Below are 17,514 nucleotides of genomic sequence, written 5' to 3' on the forward strand. Positions count from 1 at the left end.
TCAAAAGGTCTCAAGGACTTTCCAACAGAATGACATTTGCTCAGGAAGCACAGAGGATGCTGACCAATCTTTATCTGAGCTCAATTTGAAACCTACTGGGGGGGGGGGGGGGTGCGCTAGATGTAAATTACAGGATTTGTGCAGATATTCAGTTTTTTGTGCACGTTATTCCTACTGTGCTTCATGCTTTATCTAACAGCAATAAAAATTGGATGGACAAAAATAAACTCAATTTGAACCTTCGAAAGATTGAAACAATAGTCCACAGCAGGTTTCAATCTTCAGAGGTTCTGTTATCTTTTAAATTCAAGGAATTTTCTGTTCCTATCTCAGAGTTCTTCTTGACCAAAACCAGTCTCTCCAGCCACAAGTGAAGGCCATAGTCAGCGGTTCTTTTTTTAAATTACGATTAGTGCGAAATCTTAAACCTTTCCAGGATTCTATTAATGTCCAAACTGTTTTACAGACTCCGATTACTGTAGCTCAATTTATACTGGACTGCAGAAAACTTTAAGATCTGCAGCTTGAGTTCTGACTAGTACACAGCAAAACGAGAATATTATGCCAGTCTTACACGCACTCCATTGGCTACTTGTTGTACAGAACTACATTCAAAGACTTAACACTGATCCATAAGGCAGGATGTCTCAGCATGCATAAGTTACTAAAAATTTATAGGCGCTCTCAAACCCTCACGGAGGTTGCTGACCCAATGATGTGGAACTCTCTTCCTGATGATTTATGAAAGATCCTGAATACTTCTCTGTTTAAAGAGGCTTTCCATTCAGTTATTGGTTAAATCTTCTTCTTTTGTAGTATCTGACATAATGCTCTTTGTTTAATTTGAATCTCAGTTAGTGGTTGTGGAGCCAACATCTATGTATCATGGCGCCTTTCATTGTGATATTTGTGTTTGTATATTCATTGGTAAATCTGCTGTGAAATTTTTATGGGGTTTGTTTTGTACTTCACTCAGTACCTTTGGCTGAAGCAAGTAATAAATCTTTTAAAATAAGAACATAAGAAGTTGCCATACTAGGTAAGACCAAGTGTCTTATCAAGCCCAGCATCCTGCTTCCAACAGTGGCCAATCCAGGCCTCAAGTACCTGGCAAGTACCCAAACACTAAGTAGATCCCATGCTGCAGATGCCAGTAATGGAAGTGGCTATTCCCTAAGTCAACTTGATTAATAGCAGTTAATAGATTTCTCCTCCAAGAATTTATCCAAACCTTTTTTAAACCCAACTACACTAACCACATCCTCTGGTAACAAATTCCAGAGTATAATAAATAAAATTGCTTTGGTGTAGTGCATCCCTGAAAAGATCTCGTGTTTTGGGTTGTGCCCATCCAGCTAAGATAGTTTCTCCACTGGTTACAATTTCAATTTTTCTTAATCCAGAGATTTCCTCCTGCTCCTTTGTATTTCCATCTTATTGGGAACCAGGGCTGTGATCCTGGCATAATCACCTGGGATTCTCTCCCCTGTTTTATATCCCCTAACTTAAGTTTAGTTCAGTCACTGCACTGATGGTCCCTGGGCAACAACTCTTCCTGGAACCCTGCAATCATGGACCTGAATCTGGCCAGTAGTTGGCACCTTTGGGCAATGACAGAATCCCACCCCTCCAGGGACTTTGAATGATGCCTCTGCAGCATCCTCAGCCCTGGCTGGCCCGGGTAGCAGAAGACCTGACCCGAGGATCTAAATGGGAACCTTACACATAGCAGAGCACAGAATTTGCCAACTGAGCCACCAGGCGTGTCTGGGGACAATAATTTCTGATTATGTTCGATAATTGTGTTACTACCATCCTCTTGCACATGCACCAATGGAGCTGTCTAATAGGAATCCACTGATAATGAAATTTTTCCTTCTTAAATCCCCCTATGGGAAAATTGCTCTGTCTTACCTCAGTTTCCACCTCCATCACATCCTCTGTGCCTTGACTTCCATCTTTTGGTTTCTTCCACATCTTTGGTGCAGTTATAGCTGCTTGGGCTGCAATATAAATTGAAGATCATTATTTGCCAATGAAAAACGATGACAGCATAGTTTGGCATTGGTGGCAGAGCCGTCGTTTAACATTAGGCACCATCAAAACGAGCTTCTGGTGATAAGTCACTGCAAAAATGAGATCTTGTTGTTGTGTATGCTGCACGCTTAAATTTCTGAATGATGAAAACAAAATGCAACACACTGTGTGTTTCTCCAATACCAACTAGTCGACATTAGTGATGCAAATATCCTGGAAATTTTGAATTGGAGAAAAAATGCAAAGAAACAGTTATGGGAAATAATTGTACTTTAAGAAGCAATATAGTGAATGTGCAGACATACATTTCTTAAAATGTTTTTGCTTGAACAATTATGAAGCAATCTGATGCACAAAAGAATATCAAAAGTATTACAAAAAATGAGTGGACAAAATACACTATGTAAAATATAACATAGGCTACAACAATATAGTGTCTTAACTGCTAAACATTGAGAGCTATATATTTGACACAGTTAAAGCTGTTTCTACAGAGCACAAAACAGTTAAAGACACTGCAAGGCTGATTTGTGAACTAGTAAAGGTGAGCCTGACCCACTGTTTCACTCTCCCTGCCAAAACGTAAGAATCTTTCATGAATATTCAGAACATATCATGTTCTTCTGAAACTATACTACTGATTTGAAGAACCTGGAGAAATTCACAGTGAGTATTTTGCTATCTAAGTATAAATCATTTTGAATACATAGAGGCCCCTTTTGAGTGAACTAGCGTGCAAGCAAAGTGACTCTGATAGCCATGGAATTCGCCCAGATAAGGGCTCCACTGAATATAACTGGATTACTTTACCAGATCAATTCCCCGCTGTTTACTCAGACAACTTTAGGACAGACATTTGTCCAACTAACTTTATTCAGGCAGTACTGAATACAAGTGCTGCTCGGGCACAGTGTCAGCATACCCCAGGAATGGCCAGAGCGCGGCCCTCTTTTTAGGTGGGTAAATTCTGTCTGGGCAACCAATTAGCCCGGACAAAATTTAGCTAGGGAGCAAGAGGAAATATTCAGATCTTGGGTTTTGCCTTACTAAACTCCAAAGGTTAGCTAGATAATCCTGTGAATTTAATCATCTTCACATGCCACAACATTCCTAGTTCTCTGGCCCATTATTTTGTACTATTCAATTCTTTACATCACTAGTCAACATAAGAAAACAGTAATCTCTTTTCTAAAGGCAGTACACAAAATGTGATTTTCAACTAAGTGGTGCAAACTGGCAGCCATAAAAAGTCCGCCTAGCATGATGGTCCGATACAGGCAGACAATAAATCTATATAGATAAAGCCCATTAATATGCATCCTGAAGTTCTCAAACCACTGAGCACTTGAAAGACAAAATGCTGTAAAATCCATGGTAATACTGTCAGAGTACCTGCCTCTGGTAGTTTGCAGCTGTAGGATAAGTATTTCACTGCATTAACTGCACTCCCCTGCAATAAGTAGAGATTGCCTACAAAATACAAGGATGTACTCTTTCCATTTGACCACTTGAGGGAACCATTTCATTGATTTTGAATCCTTGTTATATGCCAGTAGACTGGGTCAAAGGAAAAAGACAACCAGAATACCCAGTCCACATCCCTGAGGCAAATTCAGTTCACTGTTAACCACAACATTTAAAATGAATGCTTATATCTATTAGCTGAGCTTGCCTACCAAGTATAATATGCAACATCTATATCCATGGCAATCCAACCTGGTAACCTTATAATTCCTTTAACAGTGCAGAAAAACACACTTTTATAATCAAATGTACTTTTTATATAACAGACCTTCAGATTCAGAAAAAATGAAGGGATTTGATACACTTTAACCTTGCTATGGCTGCCATATTAGAATCACTGAAATAAAGATTAAAAAAATAAGTTAACATGCACAGTAACATAGGAATGATGGCAGAAAAGGACCAAAATGGTCCATCCAGTTTCTTTTGGTAATATCTGCTGTTCCATGCGTACCCCCATGTTCCTCTCAAGGGTAGTAATTGCCACTCCGTGCAGTTACCCCCAAACTTTATGATAAGAGTAGTAGTAATATTCATAATCAATCAACATCGAGCAACTTTCAAACCCATAAATTACTGCTAGCAACATTTTTACTAGGTGAGGAGCCTTCTCGATAATTCAGGCAATGATGACTGACGCTCTTTGCTTTGGGACTTGGCTGCAGAAGTCATCCTGTGCTTTTCCCCTTATGCCTGCATCATAGATAAGTTATAGGTGATACCTTAAGTTAATCCAATTAAAAGGATCACCCTACAACTTATTTACTAATCTTTATTTCCACATAATCTAGCTGAAAAAAAAAAAAACCAGGCACTGAAATAAAATTAGTGCCATGCTGAGTTAGACCAACTGTCAATCGAGCCCAGCCATCCCATCCTTGACAGTGGCCAATCTCGGTCAATAAGTTTTTATTTATTTATTTATTTAAAATCTTTTCTATACCGTCGCTAAGTTATATACCATTGCAACGGTTTACATGTAGGCACATATTTAATGTAGGTAAAAGTGTACTATAGTACTATAGATAGAGAAAACATTTCTTGTTTTCTCTATCCTTCCTACTGCCTATTGTTTTACCCCCCGCCCAGTTACATTCTCCTTGTTGAAATGTATTTTCCAAGCTTTAAGTTATTATGTGAACCGGTATGATGTCCCCACTAATACCGGTATATAAAAGTTTCTAAATAAATAAAATAAGGTGCCGTCAAAGGTTCGGTTACAATATATCATTAGACAAAATAATTTTTAGAGAAGTGGGTCATGACCGAGTGTACTGAAAATACTTTTATGGGTAAATTTATCATACTTAGTGTTATCAATATGCTAGATGTGATGTGGGGTTCATAGACTACTCTACTGTATCGTCCTAAGTACTGTGTGTCAGTGCTTATCTCTGAATAATTTCTATTCTCCCGTCTCCTTGTAAAATGCTTGTTTAAAAAGCCATGTTTTTAAACTTTTCTTAAATGCCTTGAGATCACTTTGTAATCTGATCTCTCGAGGCATTGTGTTCCAAATTGTGGGTCCTGCTAATGATAAGGCCCTTTCCCTCACTTGGGTTAGTCTTGCTGTTTTAACTGAAGGGATGGTTAGGGGTGCTTTATTTGCTGATCAAAGATTTCTGTGTGGGAAGTGTACCCGTAAATGATGTGTTTAGCCAGTCTGATTTCTCATCATGAATTAGTTTATGGATGGTACATAGGGTTTTGTATTTAATTCTGTGTTCAATAACCAATGTAGTTCCGCTAGGGTTTCGGTTATGTGGTCCCTCCTCCTTTTTCCGGTTAGTATTCTAGCTGCTGTGTTCTGAAGTATTTGAAGTGGTCTTAACGTAGTATTTGGTAGTCCTAGCAGCAGGGCATTACAGTAATCCATGCTGGAGAAAATTAGTGCCTGTAGAATTGTTCGGAAATCATTTTGTACAATCTATCAAGTTCCTGATAGATTGTAACGTAAATGTTTATTTCTTGTTGTTGACGTCCAGAAATAGGAGAAGGCAATTCCCAACTCTGCCTGCCTAAAAATTCTTAACAGAAATGTGTCCAAGTCTTTTTTTAAACCCAGCTGTACTACTAGCCACGACCCATACCTTCCAGCAACAAATTCCACAGTAAATCTGCTACCAGTTAGGGAGTGTCCCCTAGTGCTAGCACTATCCATTTATTATTAACCTTTCCCCACACTACTCATGGTTTTAGGAACCTCTAACATATCCCCCCTACCCTATTAAACCTCTCTTCTTTAGGGAGCCACTCCATCCCATCTAGCTAGCATTTTGGTTGTTCTTCTCTATACCTTTTCTGAATCTCTGTGCTTTTCCTAACATCTATTTGCATTTTTGATTGCTTCTGCACAATGTGGAACTCAGCATTATAGTTAGGATTATTTTTCCCCATAGGCATCACTTTGCACTTGCTCACACACAATTTCAGCTGCCATTTAGATGGTCAATTCTCTGGTCTTGCAAAGTCTTCCTACAGTTCCTTACAGTCTTGCTTGTATTTTAACTACTTTGAAAAGATTTTGTATCTGCACATTTGATCACATCACTACTTTGAAAAGATTTTGTATCTACACATTTGATCACATCGCTCATTGTTCCCTCTTCCTGATCATTAAGAAATACGTTAAAAACATTGGCCCGAGGACAGGTTCATGGGGCACTCTATTATTTATCCCTCTCTATTATGAAACCTGACCATTTAGTCTTCTTTATTTCCTCTTTTAATTAACAGTTACAATCCATAATAAGACATTGGATGTGCATTTAATTGCCTTTCCAAACCCAAGCTCAAGGCAAGTTACAATCCAGGTACCAAAAGTACTTCCTGGCCCAGAGGGCTTACAATCTAAGGGCCTGATTTTAAAAAGCATTTACATGATTAAAATTAGGTTTTACACATGTAAATGCACTTTACTCAAGTTAGTGGGCTCTTGAAAATTGTTACAATAGTAAATCCTTTTGAAAATTACCCCCTTAATTTCTACCTGCAGCAATAAAGGGTGGAGTCACAAGAAGCAGGATTTGAATCATGGCTTCCCTGGTTTTCTGCCTCTTGCTTGAAACACTAGGCTGCTCCTCCACTATTTTAATTTATTCACCTTTAATCGCATCATTTTTTTTTAATTCTCAAGGCGGGGCTTTATCAATGCCTTCTGACAATCCAGATACACTATAGCCTGGTTCATCCTTATCCACGGATTCTAATAGGCTTCCCTTTGCTAAAACCATGCTGGCTCTTCTCCATTAATAGCAATTATTATGCATATGCCTCGTAATTCTGCTTTTAATAGCTGCCACGTTTTACCTGGTACCACCATCAATCAGGCTCACTGATCTGTAATTTCCTGGATCACCTTTGCATCCCTTTTCAAGAACTGGCAGATGCGAGTAGCGGCTCTGGCTTCAGCCTCTATATGGCTATCGCTCTGGGAGTAGCGGTACTGAGCCGGAGGCAGGGCACATCTCCCCCCTTGGGGTGCCATTCTAGCCTGCCAGGCACCTACATGTCTCAAGATGCCTCTCTTCCTAACTGACTGTCTGTTTTCCTTCATGATCTAGTTTAAAGACCCCTCTACTTCCTTTTTATTTGTTAGTGCCAGCAGCCAGTTCCATTTCTGGTTAAGGTGGAGCCAATCCTATCCGAATAAGCTTCTCGTTTCCTCAAAATGTTCCCCAGTTCCTAATGAATCTCAAGCCCTCCTCGCTGCACTAACATCTCATCCATGCACTAAGATTCCAGAGCTCAGCCTGCTTCTGGTGTCCTGCACTTGGAATGCCAACTTGAAGGTTCTGGATTTCAGTTTCCTACAGAGAAGCCTAAAATGTGGTCTCCAGAACTATCCCTGCACCTTCCTAAGTTACTGGTACCCACATGTACCAAACCAGTTTGCTTCTCCTAAGTACTTATTAAAATCCTATCTAGGTGACATGCGAGGACTGCTACCTTCGCACCTTGAAGGAACGTTACCAAGAGTTCTGCACGGCCATCAGTCACCCCGGTATCTATATTCTTAATGACTGAATCATCAACAATGGCAGTCCTATCTTTACTCTGTTGGGTACATACCACTAGAGAGTAATCCTCAGTGTGAGGGGATAACATCACCTAGCATGCAGATCCCAGCTAAATGATAATTCCTACCTCTCAAAAATTAAGCTCTTCTTCCTGTGACCTTGCTAGAGAATAAATATTAACAGAATTCCAGAGGTCTTTCCAACAAAGCTGTGATAAATGTTTAGCCTGATGAACTTATAATTGCTTTCTACCAAAATATATAGCTATTAAAGCAGCACCTCAAATTAGTTGACAAGATGCAGGTTAGGTTACTACTCTCTCACCTGCAAACATATAATCTAACTTGCTTTAAGGTGGGTATCAGCTGCTAGCTCCCCCTTTTAGAAGCACCAACTTGCTCTATTCAAGCCTGGATATCTACAGCAGCAGAATAGGTACTGGAAGTGGGGGTGAATGGTTAGAGAGCAGCTGGATGAGATTATATTAAAATAAGGCCTCAATTCTTGGGCAAAATTAAAATGTAGTTTTGTCAAATTCTTGTTTACCAATTAATCTGAATATCAAGCTTTGTGCCTCTCCCCGCAGGGTCAGAAATCAATCTTGGACCTTAAGTCTCACAAGATTTGAAGCTATCTGCTTACAGACCAGGATCTCTTGCCTTCTCCCTCACCAGCTGAGATAACTTTCAAAGCCTCAAAGCTACTCAAATCAGAAATTAAAAACATCCCATATATATTCCCGAAAGCACGAGAAAATAAGCGGTTAATTGCATAACTCAGGATACAATGGTCCAGACTGGCAGAAGAATTAAAGGGACAAAAAGTAATATGGTAAAACAAGCTTCTCATTCTATGGCATTCTCCCCTTGCTTTGGACTTCTACCAAAATCGTACCTTATTGGGCAGGAAACAGTAAGGCTTAGATTACCTTTCTTCCGAGAGCTGGTCTGATGACACTCACTTGTCGATTCTGTAATGCTTTGAAAAAGTATGCAACAAACTCCAAGCCACCGCCTTGCATATCTGCTCTTCTGATGGCTCAGCCTTCTCTACAAACAACAGATACTGCTCTAGTAGAATGTCCTTTATAAATTCTGGAACTTCCTTATGCATAGCCTTCCTTACCCATCTACAAATAGAAAGTTTGGAAGTCCATAATCCCTTCTTACCATTTGTGACTGCTGTGTCTTATAAAGAATCTGTCTTTTCTAAATACAATTTTTACTGCTCTCTTAGTATCCAAAAAATGCAAGGGTCTCTTTCTGTGTTCATATATAGTTATTTAATTCACAAGAATTCTTATACCATTTCTATTTAGTGAACATAACTTGTGTGGGAAGACATCACTACTATATTACACAACATTTTATCTAATGATACAACAAAGGTTGCAATTACAGCACCTAGGAAACATTGTGATCTACAGGTTTCCAGATTTCTTCAATTAAAAATATAAATATAAAATATGCTTAGTCCTCTAGATGCTGAGACTGTGGCAATTGGTGAGATGTACAGGTATCTAATTCAGAGCTATGCTTGCAAATTGTGAGCGACACATAGCTTGGAACTTGTGTGCTCACTTTTTTTTACTACATGCATTAGATCTGAAGTACCTATGTAGGTTGCTCTCTGGGTATGCGTTCAGCCTGCTTGACTGCCAGGGAGGTCTGCACGTGTGCATCAGTACACATGTACACCTTGCCAACTGCAGAAAGACAAAACAGCATCAGGAAAGCGAGTGCTGGGGTAAGGAGGGAGGAAAAAGAATGCTTGGATAGGGCAGGAAGGGAAGCCAGTGGTGGGGGGTGGGGGTGTCAGTGGGGTGCAGATGAGGAGGGGAAGGAGAATACCAGGAATAGACTGGGGGAGGAGGGATCCTAGGGAGTGGAGTTGAAATGTGTTGGCCTAGTGATTAAAGCAAATCCAGCTTCTCCCACTGATACTCTTTGTGACCTTGAGCAAGTCCATTTATTTCCCATTGCCTCAGGTGCCCACTGTGAAGTTCTTTGGGGCCGGGACTTATCGTACCTGAATACTTATCACCACTGTACGGTGCTGCGTATGTCCAGTAGTGCTATTAAACTGCTGGGGTCAGAGAGTGCTGGAGGTGGAGCGGGGGAGCGTGCGCTGGAACTGGGCTGGAGAGGGGAGGACAAGAATGAAGGGGTCCAGATTCAGAGGGGCAGAAGAGAGTGCTGGGGTCAGTCTGCAGAGTGCTCAGCACGCTCCATGTGACAAACTTTCTGTTGAATGTTCAGAGATATCTGCTACATTTTGCAATAGCCTCTTGCTTATTTTGGGTCAGGACATTAACCAGTCACACACTTCATATTAATTGATCATTGTAGGTTGTACTATCGTTTACTGGACCAGCACAAATAATACTATAGTACATGAACTTTCAAGATCTCAGGGGTCTTCTCTTCAGATGTTACTGCAAGATTAAAGGAAAGAAACATTTTTATGTAGAGAACGTTGTGTCAGATGAGCTCCCACAGTAGAGGTCTTCAGGAGACCGGAAGGGATAGAATTAGCAAGAATAAGCAGAAGCTTATTTGCTAGAAGTAATACAAACATTGTGAACAGGGTATTAAGGCAGCACCTCATTTGCTCAGGTGTTAAGAGCTCCCCAAATAAACCAGTAATTCAATCTCTCTGTTTAAATTAATAAAAAAATGAATTAAAGAATACAAAAGGTAATGGGAAAATATACAAGTCAAGGCATCTAGCATAGCTAGGTTTAAAAATGGTTTGGGCAAGTTTCTGGAAAAATAAAATCTATAAACCAGGCCCCACACTATGGAATACTCTACCCCCTGACCTTTGACAAGAAACAAGCCCACAAAAATTCAAACAAATACTAAAAACCTGGCTTTTCTTACAAGCATACACTTAACCCGCTCTTTAAACCCCGCCCCCACCAGTTGCCAATATCCATAAACAATGTAATTATCTATATGTTTTGTATATAGCTAACCCCAACACCGGTTACATATATAGCCAATCCAAAACCTGCAAGCTTCTAATATTTGTGAACTTTGTTATTATCTATGTGTCATCTATATAGTTTACCCCAATTCCCACCCCCTTGTTCCTCCCCCCTGTAGCTACAGCTCACAGTTTAATTCCGTTGTTTTTTCTGTGAAGCAAATTTTGCTATTGTTATGTTTTAATGTAAACCGATGTGATGTATCTAACGAATGTTGGTATAGTAAAAACTTTAAATAAATAAAATAAATAAATAAGCTAGCCAAGTAGATTTGGGAATGCCCCTGCTTATCCCTTGAATGAAGTGGCCACCGTGGGAGAGAAGATACTGGGCTCAATGGATCTTTGGTCTGACTTAGCAGGATTCTCATTTCTTATGTATTAAGAAAGAAAAAACAATTAACATATTTATTAATTTATAACCCATAAGCATGATTCCTTTCATTGTTTCAACCATAAGTCCTCAAAACGGATGACTTCCATTAATCTCTAAAGCAAAGCTAAAGAAGACTCAAAACTTCCTGAAGCCACAGCATCAGTGACAACATTCATCTTCCTCCATTCTCACCTAGCCAGAGAGAGCAGAAAAAAAGCATACTGGATACCTGACCTAATTTCAACCCTCACTGATGGCGGAGTCAGCAGAGATGGAAAATATGGATCTCAAAATTCTAGATTCTGATTTATGAGGACTCCAAAAATATTAGAACCTTGCTCTGGTTCATAACATATATAGGCTCTCTGGATCAACTATAATCTTATATTTGTAGGGATTGTCAAAAAAATATATGCACCCCTTTCAAGTACTTTCTAAGGGCCAAAAATCGGCCTTAGAAGCTCTGCAACTTATCCACATTTGGATGCACTCATTTTTTGCTTCAAAAATGTTTATACACACACAATATCTCGAAGAATAGCTTCAATACTCAGTCCTGATTGAGTTCTAAGCCAAAAGATAGCAAAAGTGGCTTTTTCTAAGAAAGATGGAACAAAATCCACCAATAACTCAGGGCTTAAAGGAATACCATCACCTTCCAAAACAGGTTTAAACTTATTTTTTAAACAGAAATAATCCTTAGAAAATCTACTTGGCAAATAACAACCTTTAACCAAAGTCAGTAATAAGACATCAGGAATCAACAATGCTTTCAGATAACTTTTAAACAGGCCACACGCAGAGAAATGTTAGCACCCGAAAAAACTTTACCAAATGAAAATTCTTCTTAATGGTGTTTTCAAAACTTATCTATAGCAAGAGTCACACAAAACCTGCAAATAAGAAACTCTAGAGTCCATATCCAACAATTATTTAGAAAGAGCAGTGCATGCCATCTTCTGAATATTCAGTCTATTCTTGAACTTAATGACAGAAGAGTATAACAGCTCTATTTTCACCAGCAAAGTAGCCTCCAAATGAGGAACTGCATTATCAATTAGTCTAGAGTAATTTTCCCTTTCCTCCACTCCATCTGCTAGTAAGATGCCAGGGTTGCTTGCAGGACAAAACCCCGCTAATCATCCCACCAATCATTGCTCCCACAATAACTAGAGCAGCCAATCTGGAAGTCACAATATCAACAAGCATCTCCTGTATGCAAGCCCCCAGTTAATGTGCCCTGGCCTCTTCGGCTGTGTGTGTGGCCCCAGCTTCTGCAATCACATACAGATGCAGCTCTGAGCCTTCTTTAGCCAGCATAGTTCCTGGCTCTGGAGAGTCTGGACAGAGGGCCTTCAAAAGGTTGAAAAAAGTCTGGGCTGGGGTTCTGGTCCAAGTTGGAGGCTGCTGCTGCAATAACTGGCTTCTCTACTCTGCTAACTGTATCTCCAATGGCGAGTCAATTCTCATGCAAGATAAAGAAGGTTATCAAATTTAGAATCCTCTAAAGATTTCCTCTTTCTTGTCATTTTGGGGGGGTGAGGGGTGGAAGGGAAGAATAAATTTAATTTCTTCTGAAATATAGAGAATCAGAAGGAACATTCAACTCACCCAAGGCCATCTTTTTTTTAATTTTTATTGAAGTTTAAATGATACATTTTATGTCCTTACTGTAAATACCATTCCATACTTTTGCTCTTAATTGCACCTGAAGCGCTTTCTCCCCTCTCTTATCACTCCTAATTATAACTCCATCTCCTCCTAACCTGTCCCTAACCTCATACCTAATTTCCTAAAATCCCTTTACTTTCCAGCTCTGTTTAACTCAGCTCAGTTAATCCTAAACGATAGTTCTGTTTTAAAAGATTCTACTTGTTTTATGTTCAAATATATATATTCTTACTTTTGTTAAATGTATAATGCTTATTTAATCCTGTTAAATGTATAACGCTCCGGCGTAAGTTCCTGTTCATTGGACACCGACGTGATATCTTTGATGAGCGGCGGTATATAAAAAACTATAAATAAATAAATAAATAAATACATATCTAAGAAAATCTTATAAACAACAGCATTGATTCCAAGTAAAAATAAAATAAGCAAAATAGAAGAAAGAATATTTATACAAAACAGTAAGACTGAGGAGTAATAGTTACAATCACTATTTGCGTAGACTCATATGGCAAATAGCATGGATCTTGGAGAAGATGTAAGAAGAGACCTCTGCAGTCTCTTATTACTTAAACATTTTACTAACTGGGAAGGTTCATGAAAATAAACTTAACTCCATTATACCTAACACATTTACAGGGGAACCTGAGCCAAAACGGAGCCCCAACTGCAAAACCTCAGGTCATTGCAACAGGAATTTCTCTCTTGCTAAGTATTCTTTGACACAACTGGAAGCATTTTTACTTTTAAAATTAAAAAACAAACATCTTTACAATGGAATAAACAACCTTAAGGTGAAGTCCCAATCAGAATGTAATGTCACAATATTAAAGGGGATGACACAGGAGCCTGGTGTGTATCAACTAAACTGTAGTATTCAATTGCCACAATTTCGTGAATACTGTGGGAACTAATTCAAATTAAAACTGGACACTGAAGCTCAGTTTTAACATATTTTGATAAACAGGATCCTAAATTCTTTAGACCAGAAGCTTCCTTGATAGGGATAATCAACTGTCCAGATGAGGGGTGGGCAAACTACGACCTGAAGGCAAAACTAACTTCAGGATGACTTTCTTCTAGCCCATGGTGGCTCTGCCCATCTCCACGCCTCCTTTCTGATAGCCCTGCAATCAGCTGGTACTACAAACAGCTGACTAATCTTACTTTAAAAATGTGGTGGTTTTTTTTTAAATCAATGTCAACTAGGGTGTGCATATGTTTTAAACGAATGGCATATCCAAATTGAAAAAGGCCATTTATGGTTTGTTCTAAATGGAATAAATGAAAAAGGTCTTACAGGAAAATATCAGAACATTTTTGGACATTTTCATTTCTTTAAAAAAAGAAAAAAGGCCTCCACAGTCATTGAGGCCTTCTCACCGATTCCTGGATCCTCCTTGGCCCCTTTTAAACATCAAACTTGGCCCCTTTTTAATCATCCCATTCCCAATAAAGAAAGCTGCTGGGCAAGGAAATTCCTGGCTGGGCTGAGCCAAGCCAGCTCCTCTGACCCCTCTCTCCTGGAAAACATTTGCCAGGGCTGGGGAGCTTACCATTTGCCTCTTCTGTGGGGGTTGATGCTGAAGAAAGGAGCAGGAGTTAAGTCTGTTTGCTCCTACCCCTTGCAAGTCCTTTTAAAAATGGCACCATAAGTGATGTAACTTTGCCAGTGGCCTCAGTGTCAGCTGGTGCCATTATGTTATATGGTTATTATCATAAAGGTAAAGGGAAGCTAAAGCAGCTGATGTTTTAAATAAGGCCCCCTTCACCCATGACAGAGAGCCCCTCACCAAGACCAGGCAACCTAAAACTAAATTCCTCAGAGATACTAGTAATAATTTAGCACTGACCCATCCATTCTGTAGTTCTGTGCAGTCCTGTTGATAAAATGCTAGAGCTTGCTAAAAGTCCCAGATCACAGTTTGATGCTATTCTTTAAGTCGATCCAACTAAAACCGTGAAAACTGTGCAACCTTCAACTGACCACAAGATCAGTCCTTGGGATCTGATGGTAAACAGCTTCTCTCACAGTCAAAAGCTTATCTTGTACAGCTGTAGTTTTCACTCACATGAAATTTGTTCTTACCCCTGATGCAAAATTCCACCTCTACTGAAGCCACAGCTAGTAAACACCAAAGTTGCCAACCCCTCTCCTCTGACAGATAATGTTGACAACCTCCCAGCAGTGATAAAAACAGCACTGAAGATTCTTTAACATCCATTAAGAGGAAACATCTCCGTGCTGTTGCCAATGGATAACTGGAGAGGTGAGATAGGGCAATCCTGGTGATCGGGCAGGCAGCTAGCTTTAAATTCTGCAAGACTACAGTACAGTGTTGGTCACTGACCGTACAAAGACATAAGTTAACAAAACAGAACTCTTTATAAACTTATTTTATCTATATAAGAGAATATACAGCTTTACTTCAAGCACTACGCACTCAGATGGAACATTTTAAGCTAGAACACATTTGACTTTAAATACTGGTACTCACATCCGATTAAAATGCAAGCCTGTTGCAAAAAGACCATCCTTGCTACTAAGCAGGCGATCAGAACAAACATTTACATTCTAAAACTCAGACAGGACAGACTCCTTGTAATTAAAGCTGATTTTTAGCCCATTAGTACCTCTTTTCCTTTATCTTCCAGATCAACAGGAACCAGGGCTGAGATGTGGTCCCACGAACCTTCATTCACAACCCCTCCCTCTCACTGTTCCTAGTTTATTCACTACAGCAACAGTCCTGAGGCTGGAACCCATTTATCATGGGCCCCAAATCTTCCCACCAGGTGTGGCCCTTAACAATGACCATGATTTCCTCCCCCAGGAGCATCTCCAACCAACCCAGAGTGCAGAAGACCAGATCTGGGAGTCCAATCACATGGCAGCTCATAGCATTGCCACTGAGCCACCTTGCTGGCACAGGCTGTTTTTTTCTGATGTGTATTCAGAATAACTGAAGATAACATTTTCTAAGAAATCAAATCTAAGTGCTCAATTTCAGTATTAAATATTCTAATCCCACCCTTAAAAATAAACAACACACAACAGAAATTATCAGAGGGTCTTATTTATTATCAATGCCTTTCCCCATTCTACACCCATTAGAAATTTTTGAAATAACATCATTTCTTCTCTCTGGAAAATCAATATTGGTCTGCTATAACAATTTTCCCATTATAACCATGTCTGTTATAAGCAGACTCAGCCGTAGATCCTTAATATTTACAATGGTCAAGTACAATGCAGCAGCTGGAAAACTAAGCAAGCAACAGCGAAAGCATGCCACTTCCTGTTAGAAGTGGCATCACCATCGTGCCTCCTGGTCAAACCACCCCCTTTCTCCCTTCCAAATCCTAGCTCGCTCCCATCCATACCAGGCCCCTAAAAACAGTGGCCCAAAAATTTGCACACTCCTGCTCCAAAGTCCCTCACTTAAGCCTTTGCACCTTCTACACCATCTCTTCAAACCTGAATTTTTTAAAACTCCTTTGTAATCACCAAGGGACAAATATAAACTATTGCAACACGTTTGTCACCACTCCGTGATATTTGATGGAAATGAATTACTCAATACACATGATCGATATGGCAATTTCCAATGTCTCCTAGGAGTACCACCAATACGTGGCCATGCAGATAGCAATAATACAAATAATCAAGGATTCATGCTAAAAGTCTGGCTAGGCAAAATTAGCTTCAACTAACTAATAATCTAATTGCAAGTGAACTGATGCAATCAGCTTAAATATAAGCCTGTGAACACTAAGTAACGAGCAGCTAAATTATACCTCATGCATTTCAAGTCTCCTGCATTTCTCCCGCCTCCCATCTGCTCCCCCCCCCGCATTCTGTATTTACTGGACTCTCCAATATCTTCAGTACCTGAGGATTCATCTAATATCCAAGCTTCTAGAGCAGGGGTGGGCAGTTCCGGTCCTCGAGGACCACAAACCAGTCTGGTTTTCAGGATATCCCTAATGAATATGCATGAGAAAAATTTGCATGCACTCTGCCTCAGTTGTATGCAAATCTATGTCATGCATATTCATTAGGATATCCTAAAACCTCGACAGGTTTGTGGCCCTCAAGGACTGGAATTGCCCACCCCAGCTCTAGAGTAAGCTCTGAAAGCCATATGATTAAATGCAAAAATCTTGTATGTTCAGTCACACAGAAGACATTTTTCAAAAGCCAATTGCACAGGTAAATGACTATTCACACTAGGTAAAAAAGATTTTTGAAAATTGCTCACCCTCCCTGGAGGTAAAAGTAGGCATGCTGTTAAGTAGAGGCATTCCCAGGAGTAAGGATATGGCAGAGAATACATCACAGAGTTTTGCATTTTCAAAACTACATGTATTTTTAAAGAAAAAAATACAGTGCCTTGCAAGTCTTTACAGCCTTATACATGTTTCACGTTCTGCTGTCTAAAAATACATATCAAAATGCATTAAAATAGGAGTTTGTTTCACTGAACTATAGAACATACTCTACACTTTCATCATGAAAAATAAATTACAGAAATATTTTAAAAGTAATTAAGAATAAAAAATCAAACAGTCTTGATTGCATACTCTAATTCTGATTGAAGCTAGCTTGGAAAAGGCAGAATGTGAGATCTTTATAAACAAACCTTCACACCTCATGACCCAATACTTAGTGGGAGGCTCTTTTCAGCAATAAGAGTCATGAGTTGTTTATGATTAACATTTAACAATTTTGTACAGTGTGATAGTGCAGTTTTTGCCATTTCTTCTTGGCAAAAGAGCTCAAGCTCTTTCATATTGGCTGGGAATTGTCTCTAGACTACAGGCTTCAAGTATTGCCATGGATTTTCTATTGGTTTTCAGGTCTGGGCTTTGACTGGGCCACTCAAGGACATTCACTTT

At 39.5% G+C, this 17,514-nt stretch overlaps 1 protein-coding gene across 8 annotated transcripts in view; it reads right to left on the minus strand.

The window, feature by feature from the left end:
- Positions 1–17,514, minus strand: part of EIF4G3 (eukaryotic translation initiation factor 4 gamma 3) — a 523,222-nt gene that overhangs the window by 103,016 nt on the left and 402,692 nt on the right. For all 8 annotated transcript variants that reach the window (XM_029579175.1, XM_029579173.1, XM_029579174.1 and 5 more), the window contains one exon: positions 1,915–2,003. In XM_029579175.1, the coding sequence (XP_029435035.1) occupies positions 1,915–2,003 (89 nt within the window). The remainder of the gene's footprint in view (positions 1–1,914; positions 2,004–17,514) is intronic.

This window comes from Rhinatrema bivittatum, chromosome 15 (genome assembly GCF_901001135.1).
Source record: "Rhinatrema bivittatum chromosome 15, aRhiBiv1.1, whole genome shotgun sequence".
Lineage (NCBI taxonomy): Eukaryota > Metazoa > Chordata > Amphibia > Gymnophiona > Rhinatrematidae > Rhinatrema > Rhinatrema bivittatum.